We start from the raw sequence: 20,556 nt of genomic DNA, 5'->3' as shown, positions 1-20,556 counted from the left end.
CTTTTCTCTGGCTGAAGTTTTGTTGGGCCCTTCCTGACCCAGATAAATCTTAAGATTTCATAGTGGATCATTTCATTTTGTCTCTCATTTCCATAACATACATTTTTTACTACCCTGCTATTTTTGTTTTGCATGTCTCATTTTTTTAAAACTGCTGCATATATTGTTTTTAAACATGTCATATAAGGTAACATGTAGCAAATGAGTAACTTGAACTGCACATAACCCACCCACCCATGTTTAATGGTCCTCAACATGAGCACTAATAGGGTATGGCTGTATGTAGAGATTACTGACCAAGAGGTCTCAATGGGCTCAAATTTCAAAATCAATGAATGCAGTCTTGACTAATCTTCATGTACAGAAACAATTATTTTCTTATCAGACTTATCATGACCTCTGACTTGCAAGCCCTATAATTTATAGGTTTCTATTCTAACCTTAAGTGCCATGTCTGGACAAGCAATTTAATTAAGCACGAAAGTTATTCTGCTTAACTGATTTTTACAAAAAAGCAAAATGGCCTTGACATTTAGCTCTGATTCCCCCCACCCACCCAATCATTAGGCCTCTTTCATATCTTAACTACAAGCCCACCAAAGTTTGGTGTTTTTGTGCAGAAACCAATCTTCACTTTCCAGTCACAAATACTCTAACATTTGACCCCAAAATTGATAGCTTCTTCCTTTCTCCAAGTGCAAGTTATCCATTTTTCTTCTTGTAATCAGTGACCTTCACCTCAGTATTGATAGGCTTGTTCCTCATCCAAAGTACATGATAGCCACAAAGTTTGCTCCTGGTATGTGATGTAGAAATTATGCTACTGTGCAGAACCACATTTCTTACAGTTGCCATGACCCTGATCTTTGACCCCCTGGTCTGGTAACTGTGAATGGTGGAGAACTCAAGTTATTATCCAAAAACCATTTTTCTTCTTTTTGTCATAGTGAGCCTGACCTTTGACTCGCAAATCCATAGTCATTTTGCGGAAACCATTTTTCTTCATTCAGTCACAGTGTCCTTGACCTTTGATCTTTTGACATCAAAGTCAGTAGGATTCTTCCTTATCCCATGTGCAAGACATCCACAAAGTTTGGTAACTGTATATGATGGACAATTGTACAGAGAGAAAAAAATTGGTAACAATTAGAAATTAATGGATGAATGGAAGAATGAGGGGCCCCAAGTGGCTGAGTGGTCTAAACCGCTCTCTGTTATGGATCACTGCCATCTCACCTCTGTCTGCGTGGGTTCGAGTCTCGGATTTGGCCAATGTGGGTATGTGAGAAAGCTTGCCAGTAGCTTCTCGTGGGTCAGTGGTTCTTTCCATTTCCTGGGTTCTTCCTCCACCAATAATACTGGCCACCATGTATAACCTATCATGTGCTGAAAAATGGTGTTAAACCCTACAACAACAACAACAAGAATGGAAGAATGAACAGCATCATAACATAATGCACTGTCTTACAGTGAGTGTGTAAAAGCAAATAAGATGAGAATAGCAGTGCCTGAGAAAATATACTATATACACAAACATTAACAAAAGTGTTGATGGAGAGAGTAATGGTTGGAGAAATGTATAGACATTATCAATCTAAGTTGTTCAGCAATTTGGTCAGAAAGCATTAAAATATTTCTAAGCATTATCATCTTGTTTCATCATGCTTTTGCCAAACAGCAAAAAACAATGGTATGCCTTTTGCTTACAAGTAGGCAGAGCCCAATTTATATTTCCTATAATTAATTTGAATATAAGTGCCTATGTAAAATTGCTTGGCTACATGCTGAAATGGTGGAACAATTGGTTTTACATAATATTTGCTGCCAGAATGATATCTGGGCTGCATTCAATAAAGCACTAAAAACATTAGATTAGCAGTAGGCTACCAATGCTCCTATGCAATCTACCAGCAAATGGCATTAGGTGCAAATGCCAACAGTGGAGAGAGGTGCTTGCCAGAAGAAATGTTTACAAATTTTGTATCAAGCACAAAAGAGCTTGCCACCTTACCAGCTTTTTTGTAAACAAAGGCAAAGAGACCGAAGATGCATGGTTAGTTTACATTGAATTTTATATATCTATTGTTTGTTTGGACCTATTTGCTTGATGATATGAAATACATGTGCAAGTGCAAGTAATGTTTATTTGTTAATCTCTGAAGAGGTTGCTTTAAAAATTGGACAGTTCCATACAATGCCAACTGAATATAAGCATTTGTCCAACAAGCTGAAAATTCATCAGAAAGGACAAGCTGTTCAGTAGTGACAAACTGTCTGCTTTGCTTACAGAGCCCAATGCCATCCAAATGAATGCAGCCCGTGTCTTCAAGGTGAGAGTACTTGTTTGTTATCAACAGAATGTGTTCAGGTATTGGATAAAAGAATAATCTATCAGAAAGAAAGAAAAAAAACTTTTGCACAAATATTGGGCATTAAACAAACTCTTATAATTCTGACATTCTCAAACTTCACCTTCAGGTTAGACTCACAGAATGACCTTATAATACCCCTTTTCAAAAGAAGGCACACTGTGTAGCATCAAAGCCTCCAATGATGCTACTAGAAGTGTTTAAAATGACAGATTCTTACCCCCAACCATTTTCCAACCCATGACCATTGAATCACGACACCAGAGTGCAATATTGATACAGCAATATGTGTTAAAAATATCAATTTTTCTGTGATGATACAATACTGTATCATCACCCATGCACTGCAATACAAATAATAAAACTTTAAAACTTAAGATAATAATGTAATTATAAACACTCAGAAAATTGACATTGTTCAAAACTATAAGATCTACTGACTGGTCTAGCTTTCCAAATTCTTTTTTATTCTTTTAAACTGTGGCAAATTCTGAAACCAATCACACTTTGCAGTGATTGAAATGTTAAAAATGCAAGTACTAATATGCTGTAATTACAAAGTAAAACTTATAATATATTGCTTACAATAATGTATCAACTGGGGACATGTGTATCATGGTATGTATCATATTGTATCATGATAATGATGGCTATACACACCAAAAGTATGCTGGCATTAATACAACATGTTGGAACCTGTGTATCATGGTATGTATCATGTTGTATTGCAAGATTGATGGATAAACACACTTAAAGTATGCTTACATTAATACAATTTATAGTGACCTGTGTGTATCATGGTATGTATCATACTGTATTGCAAGATTGATGGCTATACACACCCACAGTATGCTTGCATTAATACAACATTTGGTGACCTATTTGTATCATGGTATTTATCATGTTACATTATGAGATTGATGGCTATACACACCCACAGTATGGTTGCATTAATACAACATTTGGTGACCTATTTGTATCATGGTATGTATCATGTTACATTGTGAGATTGATGGCTATACATACCCACAGTATGCCTGCATTAATACAACATATCGGGACCTGTGTATCATGGTATGTATCATGTTGTATTGTGAGACTGATGGCTTTACACACCCAAAGTATGCTTGCATTAATACAACATATGAGGACCTATGTATCATGGAATGTATCATGCTGTATTGTGAGACTGATGGTGTTACGTTATGTGATTTGGATTTTTAACGTAGCTTTAACAATTTTTCAGTCATATCGCTAAGATGTCTGCAATGTGGCAGTTTATAGTGATGTCTAGCACTGGGGCATCATGCACAGACAAGTAGCATGATGTCCCACCCAGTCACATTATCCTGACACCAGGCCGACCAGTCCTAACACTAACTTCTTAATGCTGAGTGCCAAGCAAGGCAGCTGTTAGTACCATTTTTGTAAGTCTTTGGTATGACTTGGCCGGGGATTGAACCCATGACCTCTCACATCTGAAGCGGACGCTCTAACCACTAGGCCACCGGAGCGGTCTGAGATTGATGGCTATACACACCTAAAGTATGCTTGCATTAATACAATTTATAGGGACCTATGTGTATTATGGTATGTATAATATTGTATTATGAGACTGATAACTATACAGACCCAAACAATGCTTGCATTAATACAGTATATGGGGACCTATCATGATATGTATCATACTGTATTGTGAGATTGATGGCTATACACACCCACAGTATGCTTGCATTAATACAACATATAGAGACCTATGTGTACCATGGTATGTATCACATTGTATTATGAGATTGATAACTATACAGAACCGAAGTATGCTTGCATTAGTACAATATATGGGGACCTATCATGCTATGTATCATCCTGTATTGTGAGATTGATGGCTATACACACCTACAGTATGCTAACATTAATATATCAAATGGGGACCTGGGTACAGTGGTTTGTATCATATTGTATTATGACACTGTTGGCTACACAGACATAGAATGCGATTCTCTTGGACATCTCCTCCTTTTCTGCAGCATGACTCACCTTTTCCAAAGAAGGCACTTGGACAGTTAGGGCAACCATTCTCTGCACCTTCTGGAAGATTTCCTGGCCGACTGACTTTGTGTAGTGATGTGGAGATGCGACTTGCTTGCACAGCAACCAAGTTACCACCCACACCTGTGGAATGAAGAAAACTTCTGAAGCTTTCATATCATTACCAGTGTTTTATTATCTATTAATCAATACAAATATTGTAATATTATCTGGATCCTTTCATAAAATGTGTGCATCTGCATCTGATATGGTCTTATAAAGCATGTAGTAACAATAACTAATATAATTAACAACATGTGAAACAACATTATTGTTAATATTTTTGAAAAAATATAAAGAAATAAAATGTGTGCATTTGCATCTGATATATTCTTATAAAGCATCATGCAGTAACAATAATATAATTAATACATTGTAAAACATTATTTTTAATATTTTTTAAAAAGTATACAGAAATAAAATGTGTGCATCTGCATCTGATATATTCTTATAAAGCATCATGTAGTAACAATAACTAACATAATTAACAACTTGTAAAACAATATTATTTTTAATAATTTGAAAAAGTATGAAGAAATAAGTTTCAAAACAAAAATAATTTGTGATGTATGGTCAACATGCAAATTCCAAATACTATAGATATCAATATTCTACATGCTTCAGAGCTTAAGAAAGGCACTCTCCTAGATCTATTCTGGGATAAGGAAGATGAAGAAATTGAGTCAAATTTGAGTCTTTATGAGTATTATGATTTTTACAATCGGTACATTTTACAACAACTTGTCAAAGACACCAGACATCTGTAAACCTAAAACCAACACCGCTATACTCAAATCCTATAATTCAAGACAGACATCCCCCATTGTAATATATTTTGAATTTTTTATTGGAAATGAATATTTTACTTTGTGTTGTGTCACTGGAAGCATTCAGGTATAGCAGTGGAATTAATCTTACTAACTATTATTGCTTTAAAAGTGCAAGTTTTCTTCTTCCAATTAGACACCATGTTAATACCATCTGAAATTAATTTTTAAATCATACCCATACAAGATCTTGGAAAACAAGAAAAGTACTGTTTTTAGCTATCACAATGATAAAAATGGTTTTGCAATCACTTACCATTTATCACAGGTTGGAAGACAGCTATTCCACTAAATCTTTTGACAGTAAAATCTAGAATTAATCCTCCTAGACTGAAATATATCAAAAAGGAAAAATATGAGAAGTTGGAATTAAATGTATATGCAATTCTATAGCTGTAAATTTATATTATGCAAGTTATGAGGTTGCACACTCACCCATTTGTCTTGAAAAAATGTATGTATAACAGAAATATACTGTCTCATCTGAAACAACTGTTATTCAGATGACCCTAGCCTGTTTTTTTCTTCTTCAGTCTAATGGTCAATAGCGTTCTTCCATAGCTCTGTATCCACTAGGTTCAGATCATGCAGTGGCAAGCACTTCCTTTGCACATGCAGTCCAAAGTTTGATCCCAGAGCTTGACAGGTGCCAAGTATGTGGTGAACTCATACATCTCACATGGGTTAACTTGCCTACATTGTATAATACCACTGCCACAGTACCATAAAGTTGGTGGTAAAATGCCACTGAAAGAAAGCTACTCTTTGACAACCTTATGACAATTAACATAGCTTGTATCTGCGGTGAGCTTTTCTCTTAAATGGTTTGGTGTGTCAGAAGAAAACTCCAAGGATTCTTTTTGTGTGGTGTTGGAACACATGGATGATGATATTAGGCAGCACTTGAGCAGCTGTGACAACTTAAAGACAAAAATTCATCCTTTCTACCTACATCATACATAGGGCAGTAACTCTTGCCATTACCTTCCCTGGATACTGCTAGGTGTTACCAGTTTTGAAGCTGAGCAAGCTACCAACAAGGATGCTTACATAGCAGGATGGCTGGAGGGGGTCTTCTCAGAGAAATATAACTTGCCACAAAATTTACTTTCTCCTTTGAATACATTCCTTGATCACATTAACATCAGGAGAATAAATAATAGGTGTAGGAAATGCCAAGCAGCCTATCAATACCTCAGGTACCCTTCAAGGGAAGAAAGATGAGATTTCCCATGTAAAACTTGTTCTCCAGCTTAAAACAACATAGCCTATGGTTGTGTGACCTGTAACCTCCCTAACAGGTTAAGAAGATTATTACTGAAATCTTCTTACCATTAAAATTCACTGGCGAATCCAGTGAAGCTAAGAGGCTGTGTAGGTTTAGCTTGGTCATCTAAGTTACAGCCACAGGATCCATCAGATTTAGATTTTGTCTCCGTGAAACTAAATCCCTGAGATGAAAACCCAAGAAGGTTGATTCTGCATGCCAGCCAACAGCTTCTATATCTTTTAATAATATGCTGTATTCCAACATGAGGCTCTCACTGTTGCTCTAATTTCATGAGCATAATCCTGATGAGGGTACTTTAACCTTTGATATATCAGAGTATGCCAACCACATAACCCACTTGAGACATGAAGATAGGGCTTGAGAGGTATACCCTACTTTCCTGCCTTGATGGGAAGAAAGAGTCATTTGCACTTGCCATGACTTGTCTCTGTGCGCTTCAAATAGTGTTTATGGGAGCCAACAACATTTTGCATGATCACTGCTACTGATTTATCTACAAGCATGAGGGAACGTATGATGACTCTCTGACTGACCGCTGATTTTTCGGGCACAAAACCTTGTCGTGTCATGAGGATCACTAAACAATCCAATCTGAATTAAAAACAAACTAGGCTGATTGAATGGCAATGTAATTCATTCACCCTGCAAGTTGAAGTAAAAGCTCTTCAGAAACAGGTTTTCTATGATAGCAGCTTTTGAGAGTTCAGGGCTAATGGTTCAAATTTCTCAAAGTGGAGCCATGTTAGGACCCATGACATATTCCAATCTGGAAACAGGGTTGAGGGCTTTTGGATTATTCATATAAAAAATGGCTAGTAGGTCTGATGTATCTTTATCATGACTGAAATCTTTTTGCCATGGTGTCTGAATGTGTCAGATATCATAAAGCGGTAGCCTTTTGATGGTAATTGGTGTCAATTTTTTCTCCTTGTTGAGCCAGAAAAAAATAATTGGCGACTTGAGGCATTGTGGAGTGCCTAATTGTTCAAGAAATTCTCTCCACTACTGAAGGTCTAAATTCTTACTCTCACAATGATGTCCTGTCAAAAGCAATATGTGAAGGAGAAGATCTGTCCATGCTGGGGTGAAACACTTGTGACCCTGGTGAGAAGAGTCAGTTTGGCCATACTCTTTCTGGGTAGGTCTATCACCAGCTTGAGTAAATCACTGACCCATGACGTGTCCGATCTGAGAGAATTATCTTGCAATACTGACCCTGCATGTTTGTATTCATTTCGGTACTAAGACCAGTGGGGTTAGGGAGGGTAACTAAAGGCGCATAACGCATCCCAGCTGATCGAATGTGCAATCCATCACCATAGCTTTTGGGTTCTGTACTGGCAAGACAATGGTGGCTGGCACATGGTTCCAACTTGCTACAAAAGGGTCAATCATAGGATGCCCGCAAAGAGCACAAATCAAATGAAAAACCATTCCATATGAATAACCTTACCCTATCTCGCCAGAACAATGAGTCTACTGGAACTTGTTCGATTTGGGGGTATTTTTCACCGCATATTTACACCTAAAGGTTTAAATCATGCTGAGGCCAAGTAAAGTGCCCAGTAAAACAGCACAGTATTTAATCTGGGCTGACCTAATTGTAGGATCTGAACCCACAACCTTAAGAGCACTGGGCTATAAATCATTCAATCATGATTAACAAACAGGTTTTTTTTCTCCTATAATGAAAAACTACTTTTCCTATTAAATGTGCTCAACACAATGTAAAAGAATACCTCAAGAGTGATACATAAAAATCATAGAAATAAAATCTTACTATATTTCTGAAAAATCTGCTTTTATTTGCCACATGGTAAAGAATCATTATTCATTTATTAAAAATCTGATATTAATTTTGCTGATCATTTTGTAATTGTTACTCCGCATTCCCTTACATCCATTCCCAGGAAAATTATGTTGTTGTTGTAGGGTTTAATGCCATTTTTCAGCACACGATAGGCAATACATGGTGGCCAGTATAAATGGTGAAGGAAGAACCACCAACCCATGAGAAGCTACTGGCAAGCTTTCTCACATACCCACATTGGCTGAATCTGAGACTCGAACCCATGTAGACAGCGGTGAGATGGCAGCGATCTGTAATGGAGAGCGCTTTAGACCACTCAGGGCCCCTAGGAAAATTATGTATATTTCAACAATTTATTTTCAATTGTTCATTAATTTTTCTTGATATACTAATGGTATAAAACAAAAATCTGATTACAGATCAGTGGCTTATTAATACTTATATACACTTAACATTTCTGAAATAATCTTGCATTATTCTCTCTAAGTCACATACATGTACACACAAGAAAAAGCACTAATATAAAACATACCTGCTTATGACCATTGAACACAGTACAGGACTCCATCCTGAGTAAATAACATCATTTGTGTATTTATTTTTCACAGCTATGAAGACCCAAAATGGTACTAGTACAACAAATGATGCTATAACAACTGGAGACAACCATAACAGCTGATCTGCAAAGGTTTAAAACATAAGATGTATTTCTGGCATCATATGTAAAGTTCTAAAATAATTTTGCTAATTCTTATTAATAATTTTGAAGAAAAAAGGGTTTTCAATTCCATATTGTCAAAATCACTAAAATATTTTTAAAACACTGTAGCTTGCTGTTTAATTTTTTTTGCACACATACGCATTGAGATTTTGTTCAAAGTGACTGTGGGAAGTGGGCTGTGTGTTGAGTTGTGACATGATAAAGTTTAGTATAGAAATGCAGACATACGCTACTTTTTATTTTAGAGATTACAGCCAAAAGTACAATTAAAAACTGCCCTTTTAGCAAAGAAAACAATTTGTCTTCAGCACTGTATATGGTGCACTAAGACATAATGGAAGTCACTCCTACTTTCCCACCAAAAATACCAGTTTGTCTAAACTGGTGAATAACCATGTATCATAGATTGCAGGCCCATTAACTCTTTCTTGACAGCATCAATAAACAGCAATTAAAGAATTCTAATCATTAATCATGATGCATTTTATTCAAGTGACAACAGGTCCTTGAAAAATATTTTCTGAAGAAACTGCCTAATGTAATCTTCAGAATTTTTTACCATGAATGCCAAGAATGAATACTAAATCACTCTCACTGAACAACTCAACTCAAGATTGCATAATCCTCCTGTCTGACTAAGAGGTATCTCAAAATTATATACTGCCCCAGTCTGACAAGAACCATCTCAATATTACATCCTTCACCTGTCAGACAAAAGTCATCTGAAGAGCACATACTGTATCTGTCAGACAAGAATCATATCAATATTACATCCTTCACCTATCAGACAAAAGTCATCTGAAGAGCACATACTGTATCTGTCAGACAAGAATCATATCAATATTACATATTCCCGAGTCTGACAAGAGTCATCCCATGATCACAAACTGTTTCAGTCAGACAATGGTCATATCATTATTACATATTCCCCGGTCTGACAAGAGTCATCCCATGATCACAAAATGTATCAGTCAGACAATGGTCATATTATTATTACATATTCCCCAGTCTGACAAGAGTCATCCCATGATCACAAAATGTATCAGTCAGACAATGGTCATATCATTATTACATATTCCCCAGTCTAACAAGAGTCATCCCATGATCACAAAATGTATCAGTCAGACAATGGTCATATCATTATTACATATTCCCCAGTCTGACAAGAGTCATCCCATGATCACAAAATGTACCAGTCAGACAATGGTCATATCATTATTACATATTCCCCAGTCTGACAAAAGTCATCTCAAGATCACATACTGTATCAGTCAAACAAGAGTCATAACATTACTACATATTTCCCAGTTTGACAAGAGTCATCTCAAGATCACATACTGTATCAGTCAGACAAGAGTCATAACATTATTCAGGGATGGTCCTGGCTTTTAAAAAGCTGTCGCCAAAAAAGTCGCCAACCTCAATATTTTGTCGCCAATTTTCAAAAAGTGTCGCCAGAACAAGTAGTGTACAGTTTTTCAAGTGTTAATTTAGTCTATTAATGTAACAGGCAATGAAAATTACAAAAGATGGGTTAGTTAATACTCTAATTACAACAAGCATTAACAAAATGTTACAAAGTGTTACATGAAGATCCGTCGCGATATTAGGGCTGCCCACTTGTTGAATGCAGTTTCAAAGTCTAATTGTTCACATCTGTACATGCTGATTCTCATTAAATTCTCGAGAGATGAGATGCAGAGTTTATTTCTGATGTCAGTTTTTATGAGGTTCATCTTACTGAATCCACGTTCACAGTCTACAGTGCTGACAGGTGACACCAGTAATCTCTCAGCAGCCCCCCACCCCTTATGGCTATCTTCACAAAGCTTGTAGTGAATTGCTTCCTAATTCCCATGAATGATCACTGAATGCTGTATACATTTTCTCGACAAGCAAAATAGGATCTCCATTCCCACGAATGAAACTTACATGAGTCAACACCTGGCAATACTGGACCATATATATATGCATAAATTCACACCCAATTTAGGGATTCTTTCACTCCTGTATTTTGAGAAATAAATAATTATTATTAATTAAGCAAAACTGGTTTTTTTTGCTATTTCTTGTTGCGGAGTTTAAGTCTCTGCAGCCGTAACACGGATTGTTGGCAAAAGGAAAAGATCAATGAGTAAAATGCTGCACTGGCGACAGATATAATTGTGATTGAGATTTTTTTCCATTTGCTTTGTATTTATACGCAGTAGTCGGTACTTCAGTGGTTATCAGTTTTTTTATAAAGGTTCAGCAAAACTACTGTATTGGTATATGTAAAAAAAAAAAAAAAGAAAAAACAACAGAAGGATTAGCCATTCAATTAATTGTATCTGTTCTATTCGCGTCTTCAGAAGTCGGTCAGTTGTAGGTATAGTTCGGTAGCATGATTGACTGTATCACAGCATACAGTACTCAGCCCAGATGTCAGCATAAGCAGATTATGATGTAACAATGCACTAGAAAGATGGGGTTCTCAATATGAACAAAGGATCGTATGTGTAACAGACTGATTCCAATGCATTGCTTAGTCAAGTTTGTGGCTTCCTTTCATTCTCCCTTTTAATTTATCCAGTCCAAATCCATGATTGTATGTACAAATTAAATAACCAAAAAGTCTGTCGCCAAAAAAATCGCCAGATGGGATATTTTTGTCGCCAATAAGGAAAAAAAAATCGCAATTTGCGACATTGGCGAAGCCCAGGACGATCCCTGTTATTACATATTTCCGAGTCTGACAAGAGTCATCTCAAGAGCACATACTGTATCAGTCAGACAAGAGTCATATCATTATTACGTATTCCCAATGTGACAAGAGTCATCTTAAGATCACATATTTCCACTGCCCCAGTCTGAAGAGTCATCTCAAGATTATATATTGCCCCAATCTGAAAAGAGCCATCTCAAGATTATATATTACCCAAGACTTTTAAGGGCAGAATACAACTGGGGCCCTGAGTGGTCTAAAGCACTCTCCGTTATGGATCACTGCAATCTCACCTGTCTGTCTGGGTTCGAGTCTCGGATTCAGCCAATGTGGGTATGTGAGAAAGCTTGCCAGTAGCTTCTCGTGGGTCAGCGGTTCTTTCCGGGGTTGGTCCTCCACCATTAATACTGGCCGCCATGTATTGCCTATTGTGTGCTGAAAAATGGCATTAAATCCTACAACAACAACAAGAATACAACTGCCCCAGTCTGACAAAAATCATCTCAAGAGATTACATACTACCCTAGTCTGACAAGAGTATTCTCAAGATTATATATTGTCCCAGTCTGACAAGTCATCTTAAGATTACATACTGACCCAGTCTGACAAGAATCATCTCAAGATTACATATTGTCCCAGTCTGACAAGAGTCATTTTAAGATTACAAATTGCCCCTGTGCACCACTTATGGAAAGACTTCTAATAAAAATATACAAGTAATCTATGGCCCAGTAATTTAAATTTATAAACTGCTCATGACCACATACCCTCAATGGTATGCTACATATGCAATGCTTTGTTTCCATGGTAACAAAAAAAGTACTGAATGCGTAAGAGTCTAAGTGTCAAAAGGCACCTCTTTACAACTTGCCTAACATATGTAACAGTTACAGTTAAAATACCTCTTTCACTGCACAGCTTTGAAAAATTTCATGAAAAGACAAAAAATCAGGCCACATTTATTTCAGGCATTAATTTTAAGGGATTTATTTTCCAGATTATATTCTGAAATATTGTAACTATATTGCTAATATTTTTCACTTTACAAAAATATTATCTCAAGAATGATTGGCATACTTGTTTTTGTTCATATATTTATACTGATACATATTTATATGTCAAAATGAACCACACTTTTGAAAATGTCTTAGTGATACAGAACTATGGTAAAAGTCTCAATTCTCAAATCCATATCACTTTTAGGAACACTACAATTTAGGGAACACATGTTCCCATCCACACATTTTAATGCCAAACAGTGTGTGTGTGATTTGGATTTTTAATATAGCTTTAATAATTTTTCAGTCATATCGCTAAGATGTCTGCAGTGTGGCAGTTTATAGTGATGTCTAGCACTGGAGCATCATGCCGCAGACATGTAGCATGATGTCCCACCCAGTCACATTATCCAGACACCAGGCCGACCAGTCCTAACACTAACCTCTTAATGCTGAGTGCCAAGGTGGCACTCTACTGTTCCATATTTTGCATAGGGTTAGAATTTTAAAGAAAAAGAATTTCCCTGGCTTTCCTCATTGGTTATACTGGCTATTTATAAAATGACCTTGTATATCTTAAGTATTGTTCAAAGAACCTTTAATTCCCTTTATTTTGGTGTATGATTTATGGGTGTAATATGGGTTATAGAGTATACAGCTTGGCCTTAATCCAGATGTGCACCTTTCAAATAAGTGATAGCTACACTTGGTCATTTTCACTTCCTGACCTTCAGAGGTAAATTGTATAAATAAGAGCCAATAACTTCTTTTACATTTTATATATTTGGTAATTCAATCATTGCACTGGTATTGTCAAGTCTGGCAAAATGCATTTTCCCTATTTTAATAGCTGATATGGACAGTGTACTTTAGACTTATTCAGACTAATTATTTAGCACAAGGGAGCAGTCATTTTAGTTAGCAGTGTGCTTAGATCATGTACAATTTCCATAAGTACAAAGTATAATACCCAAAGAAATGTAAGACACATTACATTAAAGTAGCATAGAGGTATGCCAAAATTCTCTCCACTGTGCATATTTTAAATGCAAACAACTTCACCTTACATACGCCACTCTCTCAAAAGTACATAATAACTGGTGAGATCCCCCCCCCCAGCAAGGCAGCTGTAAGTACCAATTTTATAAGTCTTTGGTATGAATCAGCCTGTGATCGAACCCACGACCTCCCACATCCAAGGTGGACACACTAACAATGCCAAACAGTTCCGAGTTCCTAACAATCAGAACTTAAAACATGTATCAAACAAGGTTTATGTAGTATTTAATTGCATTAATGTGACACAAGACATTCATTTAAGTTATCAGATAACCTTAATGCCAGAGTAAAACTTTCTATAAACTGCTCCACTCAATACAGCATTTTTAAAGAGACAAAAAAACATAAATCAGAAAGACAGATTACACTGATTTTTGCTAGTATTTATAAACATTTTTTCATGGGTATAGCAGCACTGACTCTGACATGTTTTTTGCATAATGTACTGGCAGATCAGCATAACAGCAAACAGCACAGACCCTGAAATGCCTTCATATAATGTGCAGGGAGATCAGGATAACAGCAAACAGCATGAACCATGAAATGCCTTCACATAATGTGCAGGGAGATCAGCATAACAGCAAACAGCATGAACCATGAAATGCCTTCACATAATGTGCAGGGAGATCAGCATAACAGCAAACAGCATGAACCATGAAATGCCTTCACATAAAGTGCAGGCAGATTGGGGTCCACACAGTCTGTTCTAATAATTACTTTAAATGAAGTGCAAACAGCACAGACCCTGACATTACTTTCCATTTTGTGCAGGCAGATCAGGATCTGTGCAGCTTGTTCTACTATATACTTCAAGTGAACTTCTAAGGACAAGCCTTCGCATAAAGTGTAGACAGATCAAAGTCTATGCAGCTTGTTCTACTACATACTTCATATGAACAGCAAACAACACAGACCCTGACATGATGTTGTATAATGTGCTAGCAGATCAGGATCTTTGCAGTTTGCTCTGCTAATAACTTTAAGTTAACAGCATCAACCTACCATGCCTAGGCATAAAGTTCATGCAGATCCAAATCAATACAATTTATTCTAATAATTACTTTAGTTGAACAGTGTAGATCTTAACACGCCAGTACAAAATATGATGGCAGACCTGGGTCTATGCTGGTCACAGACAGGTATGTGTTGTGCATTAGACAACACAATATACATTTTGAGTAAGGGGTCCATTTTGTCTATATTGGCAGAAATTTAATCAATGAAATACCCACATAACCTAAGCGAAAATGATAGGAACATGTGTAAGTTTCAATAGAGATACTTACTGTGAATAGCTTTGAAAAATAAAGATGCTAGTCCTGATAAGAGCGTCAGGGTGGTCAAATCACCCAGACTGGCAGCTATAGGGGTGGCTACATTATCAGGATTTATGTTGAATTTTCTGGACAATATCACAACTGCAACCATCACAGAACCTGCAACAAATAACATGGAAAACAGTTTAAATATGACTATGTTTCAAAAATAAAAGTTTGGGTGAGCAAGCAATCGTGGGCCATATATCACGCTAATGATAGCATGGAATACTGCAATAAAACGTATTCAAGGTCTCATCAAAGTAAAGCTGCATTCCAAATTGATTATAAATTCAACAGTCCTATGTTATTGTGGTAAATCAGTTAGGAAAATGTGCAATCAATGACCATAACTCCTGCAAATGATGATGTGGAATACTGGAAATCAAAATCATTCAAGATGTCATCAAACTGCATGCCAAACTTGGTTGAAATCAAACACTTCATAGCACAGTTATGCTGTAAAAGAAAATAAGTTAAAAGAACAAGAATTTTGGGATAAAACTACTGTAAATTCACCACAGAATACTGGGAAACTAAAACTGACTGAGGCCATATGAAGGTAAAGTCACATGTAATGTTTGGTTTAAGTCCAACTATTTATGGTATTGTTATGCTTGAGAAAACCAAGCCAGATAGGTGATAATGCAGCCATAGCTCTTGTAACTATGTCAAAGAATGTTGGACATTAAACTCATTCAATGTCCAATAAATATAAAGTTTCATGTAAAATTTGGTTGAAATCTAAAATTCCTCAGAAAGTTTGCTGCTGCAGAAAGCAAAGTTAAGAAAATGAGCTATCAAGGGTAATAACTCCTGAAAAAGTCATGAAATGTGTTGGAAATCGAATTCGTCTGAAAACTTGTCATTATAAAGCTGCATATCAAATTTACTGAAATCAAACTATTCTAAGTAAAGTTATCCTGTGCAAATGAAAGGAGATGGGTCAGTTGGGGTAATAACTGGTCTAAATATTGATTAAGAAGGCTCTAAAATGAACTCATTTTAGGATCTCATCAACATAGTGCTGCAAACTAAATTTGGTTGAAATCTAACAATTCTTCATAAAGTTATTTTGCATAAACCAAAGTGCTGATCATTTGGATGGATGACAAATCTGCTTGACCAACAAACAAATGACAAAGTTAACCCCATATCTCATCACGAGTACAATACAACTCAATCAAAGTGACTGGACAGTTCGAAATTATGTTATAAATGCCTTAGCTCAAGAATACATGACAAAGAGCAATAATGGTTGATGTTCAAACTTTATACTTTTTTTAATAAATCATGGTGAAATGTGTTCTCAAAATTAAATCTGAATACTCTTTATAACCTACAACCAGGACCAATACCTGGACAGCAAAAGTTGTAGCAAGTGTCTTACCACTGTGCTCTCCTGGCCTTTACCTGTCCTTGACAAGCTATTTGGTTTTCCACAACAAGTATGTATGATGCAGAAACACCAGTAACCTATCAAGCAGACCATACCCCACTAAATTACTGGAAATTGGTAGAAAAGACTCAGATCTGAAAAAATCTACATACAGTGGAACCCCGCCATAACGCGCCCCGCCATAACGCGAATTCGGATATAACGCGGTCGTAGCATGGCTCCCGAAATTTCGTATATTCATTCACACATGGAGAAAAAAAATTTGGAGAAAAGTAAAAAAAACAAAACAAGAAATTAACTTCATTTTGGGCATGAGATTAGTTGTGACTTTTAAAATAATATGATCGTGGCATGGTTCCTGAAATTTGAAATTCATTTACGTGTATTTTTATCGGACCGTGAAAATATTTGTTTAACGTACGAGAAATAGTGTGTAAAACGTTTATTATAATTTGGTGGAAGAATTCGCGTATGACTTTTAATAATAAACAATCGGAACTTAACAATTTATCCAGGTTCTTTAAGTGATTTTGGAGAAGTGATCGTGTATGAATTCTAAAATAATACGATATATATAACGTACGAGAAATAGTGTGTACAACGCTTGGCTTCTGAAATTTATCAATTTGAACAGGTTGTGGTGAAGCTCCGTATTCTACTCTAGAAGAGAAAACTGGTTTCATTAGGTTTTTGAATTGTTAAGCCGAAGTAAACATTATCGGAAGTGTTACTTATTACGGATCCATGAGTAAAGCCAGTAAATCGTCTTTGTGATTGTCTTCCATGAAATCTGTATACAGTCGTTGCTCAAACAATAGCCAACATGGGCTTCTTATTTAACTGCAATCACAGCCAAGCAGCAGACAAAGCTGTGGTTGATACAAGAGTCGCACAATTTAATAAACATCAAAGGACGAAAGCCGCCAACATGTATGCTGTGCTTAGCAGTGTGATCAAACAACAAACAGTTGAAAGTAAATAATATCCACTTTATTATCTGTAAATTAAAAGGGTATGAAATTGTACATCCGTTCAGCTTAATTTTGTTTTATATAAAAAGTGATTCGTAACCATTGCAGGCCTTCATTACTTAGTTATCGAGCTTTATCTGTGTACGTTGTTTGCTTATATAAAAAAATATTTTACTGTTATGGAAAAGCAAGTTCAAAAACGCAAGTCGTTTTCTGCTAAAGAGAAACTGTATGCCCTAGATCAACTAAAGAAGGGCAAACAACAAACTCAGCTTGCCAGAGATCTAGGAATCAGCGAGTCCACTTTGCGAGGGTGGAAAACAGATGAAGGAAAGCTCCGTAGTCTACCCAACATTCTTGAAGAGGAAACTGGTTTACAGCGTAAAAGGGTTAAGTTAGCTAATGACAATGTCCTAGATTCAGCTTTGTACCAATGGTTTGTACAAGCTCGCTCAGAAGTTGTTCCAATTTCTGGCCCAATTCTGAAAGCCCAAGCAGAGAAATTTGATCGCCGTATCAATGGAGATGATTCCAAATTTAAGGCGAGTAATGGCTGGCTAGACAGATTCAAGAAAAGGCACGCTATCAGCCAAGTTCTTGTGTCTGGGGAAATCCGCTCCGCTGACAAAGAGGCTGCCAATTCCTACCCGATTGGGCTTAAAAAGTTGCTGGAGGACGGTTGCTACACAGCCGACCAAGTTTACAACTGCGATGAGACTGGTTTATGTTATAAAATGTTACCCGATCGCACCCTTGCAACCAAGACTGACAGTCACAAACGAGAAGGTTTCAAGAAGAGGAAGGACAGAGTGACTCTCTTATTTTGTGTTAACAAGTCTGGCAGCCACAAAGTCAGACCTCTGATGATTGGAAAATCGAAAGCTCCCAGATGTTTTCATCATGTAAATATGAAGGCACTTCCATTTCAGTACACTAACAGCAAGAATGCTTGGATGAATAGCTCCATATTTGACGACTGGTTTCACAAAACATTCGTTCCAGATGTTCGGGCTCATTTACGAAAACTCAAGCTGGAGGAAAAAGCTCTCCTCCTGCTGGATAATTGCCCTGCCCACCCCCCAGCGGAAAATCTTGTCAGCAGTGATGGCAAGATCAAAGTTTCGTACCTCCCGAAAAACACTACGTCAGAAATCCAGCCACTTGACCAAGGCATAATTTCCGTATTTAAACAAAATTATCGCCGTGAAATGATAAAGGGAATGGTAGCAGATAATAACGCATCCGTCGACACATCATTGGCATTACTCAACTTAAAAGAAGTATGTCACCTTGGAGGTAAAGCCTGGGATGCTATCACTGCACGCTGCATTGAATGATGCTGGATAAAGGGTCTTGGGCCAGCTTTTACGCCCTCGACACAAAATGATAGTGACGATGATCTTGAATTTACAGGATTCACTGAAGACGATGTACGTTTAGCAGAAAAAGCACTCAAAAAATACGAGCACAGTCATCATGATATCCTTAACTGGTATTCAGTAGATGACATCTGCCCTATATACGAACACATATCAGATGACGAAATTGTTACAAATGTCAGCAAGAAGAATGAAGCTGCACAATCAGAACCTGAAACCAGTGACGATAATGATAACGATGACGATGGCACCCCAACTCCCCCACCAAAAGTGTCTGAAGCAGTAGTACATTTAGAAGCAAGTTTAAGGTGGCTGGAAACACAAGATGTTGACAGCGTCAAAGTCCTTCAATTAAGAAACATTCTTGACTTTGCTAGAACCCAACAGTTCGCGGCAAAGAAGCAAACGTCATTGGATATATTTTTCAAGAAATGATGAAATTTAAATTTGGAACCACACTGACTTTGCACTTTGCGCAACAATTAATTTAGCAGTTTTCACATGTTTCTTTTGATGTTCACAAAATCTGAAATAAAAGTTATTTGCATGCTGAAATCATGCGTTGATTGTTAATTATTCTTGCAGTTGTCGCATATGATAAAATTTTAGCGGTATGAAATTTGTACAGACACCGTATGTAGACCCGGGAATAGCTGCATGCAATGACCGTACGATATCAGACGGCAAGTAAATGGTTTCAATATTTTGTTCATCCTATATTTTACACGACGAATTCAGACTATTACAAAATTATTGAATATTTTAAATCTGTACGATTTTCAATGAAATTACATCCATTATGGATGAACTGCATGCCACGATGGCACGGTAGCATACGGTGTTGATACACTTTTCATGATATAGCGATAGTCTGGTATTATCAGTCAATCTGTATTATCGTTCAAACAAATGAAAATTAGTAAATGTTTTTAATGTACAGTAATAACCTATAAATATATTAGCCATCGATTATTTTGAATACATCTTAATTAATGCATTCCAGTTAATATTCATCTGATGATAAGCCGACTTTTGATCATTGTACATGTATACACGTATATGTTCTCGGAAAAAAGTTAAATATTGTAAAACCCCGCATTAACGCGACCCCGCTTTTAACGCGATCCGATTTTATGGACCCCGATCATCGCATTATAGCGGGGTTCCACTGTACTGAAAAGAGGCACTCATTAGTCTTTCCATTTTCTGGCAGTCCAAAAAGAATTTCCAGGAATCCAAGATAAGACTATTTCTTCCTTTCAAATGCTAAGTGTTGAAACCATATCTAAACCTCTTGAGCAATAACAATAGTTTCAAATTGGTCACATTGGTAGGGTACATACTAAACACCATATGAACACCACTTTCATTTAAGACCATTCAGACATCATTCAAAGCCATTTAGTGAAAACTCCATGTCAATGTGACCATTCATCAGGAGGAAGGGTGATAAGATTGGCATCATTTTCATTTCTGATCTCCTTGAAAATGTCAGATTTTTGGGTCAATATAATCAATGTTAAGACTGGCAATATTTATAACTTAAAATTATAAGACTTTTGGTGAAAATTCCGTGTTGATATAGCCTTTCTTTCAGGAAGAGTAGCAATGACAAAAGTATGAA

At 36.6% G+C, this 20,556-nt stretch overlaps 1 protein-coding gene across 2 annotated transcripts in view; it reads right to left on the bottom strand.

The window, feature by feature from the left end:
- Positions 1–20,556, bottom strand: part of LOC149792605 (solute carrier family 41 member 1-like) — a 59,858-nt gene that overhangs the window by 18,687 nt on the left and 20,615 nt on the right. For both annotated transcript variants that reach the window (XM_089971233.1, XM_089971234.1), the window contains exons 7-10: positions 15,154–15,303; positions 8,918–9,065; positions 5,541–5,614; positions 4,407–4,541 (exon numbers count right to left, since the gene is read on the bottom strand). In XM_089971233.1, the coding sequence (XP_089827359.1) occupies positions 4,407–4,541; positions 5,541–5,614; positions 8,918–9,065; positions 15,154–15,303 (507 nt within the window). The remainder of the gene's footprint in view (positions 1–4,406; positions 4,542–5,540; positions 5,615–8,917; positions 9,066–15,153; positions 15,304–20,556) is intronic.

The sequence above is a fragment of the Sinohyriopsis cumingii genome, chromosome 9, assembly GCF_028554795.1.
Source record: "Sinohyriopsis cumingii isolate HCF-2022 chromosome 9, ASM2855479v2, whole genome shotgun sequence".
NCBI lineage: Eukaryota > Metazoa > Mollusca > Bivalvia > Unionida > Unionidae > Sinohyriopsis > Sinohyriopsis cumingii.
The sequence above is the reverse complement of the archived record's forward strand: the minus strand, read 5'-3'. Positions and strand labels throughout refer to the sequence as shown.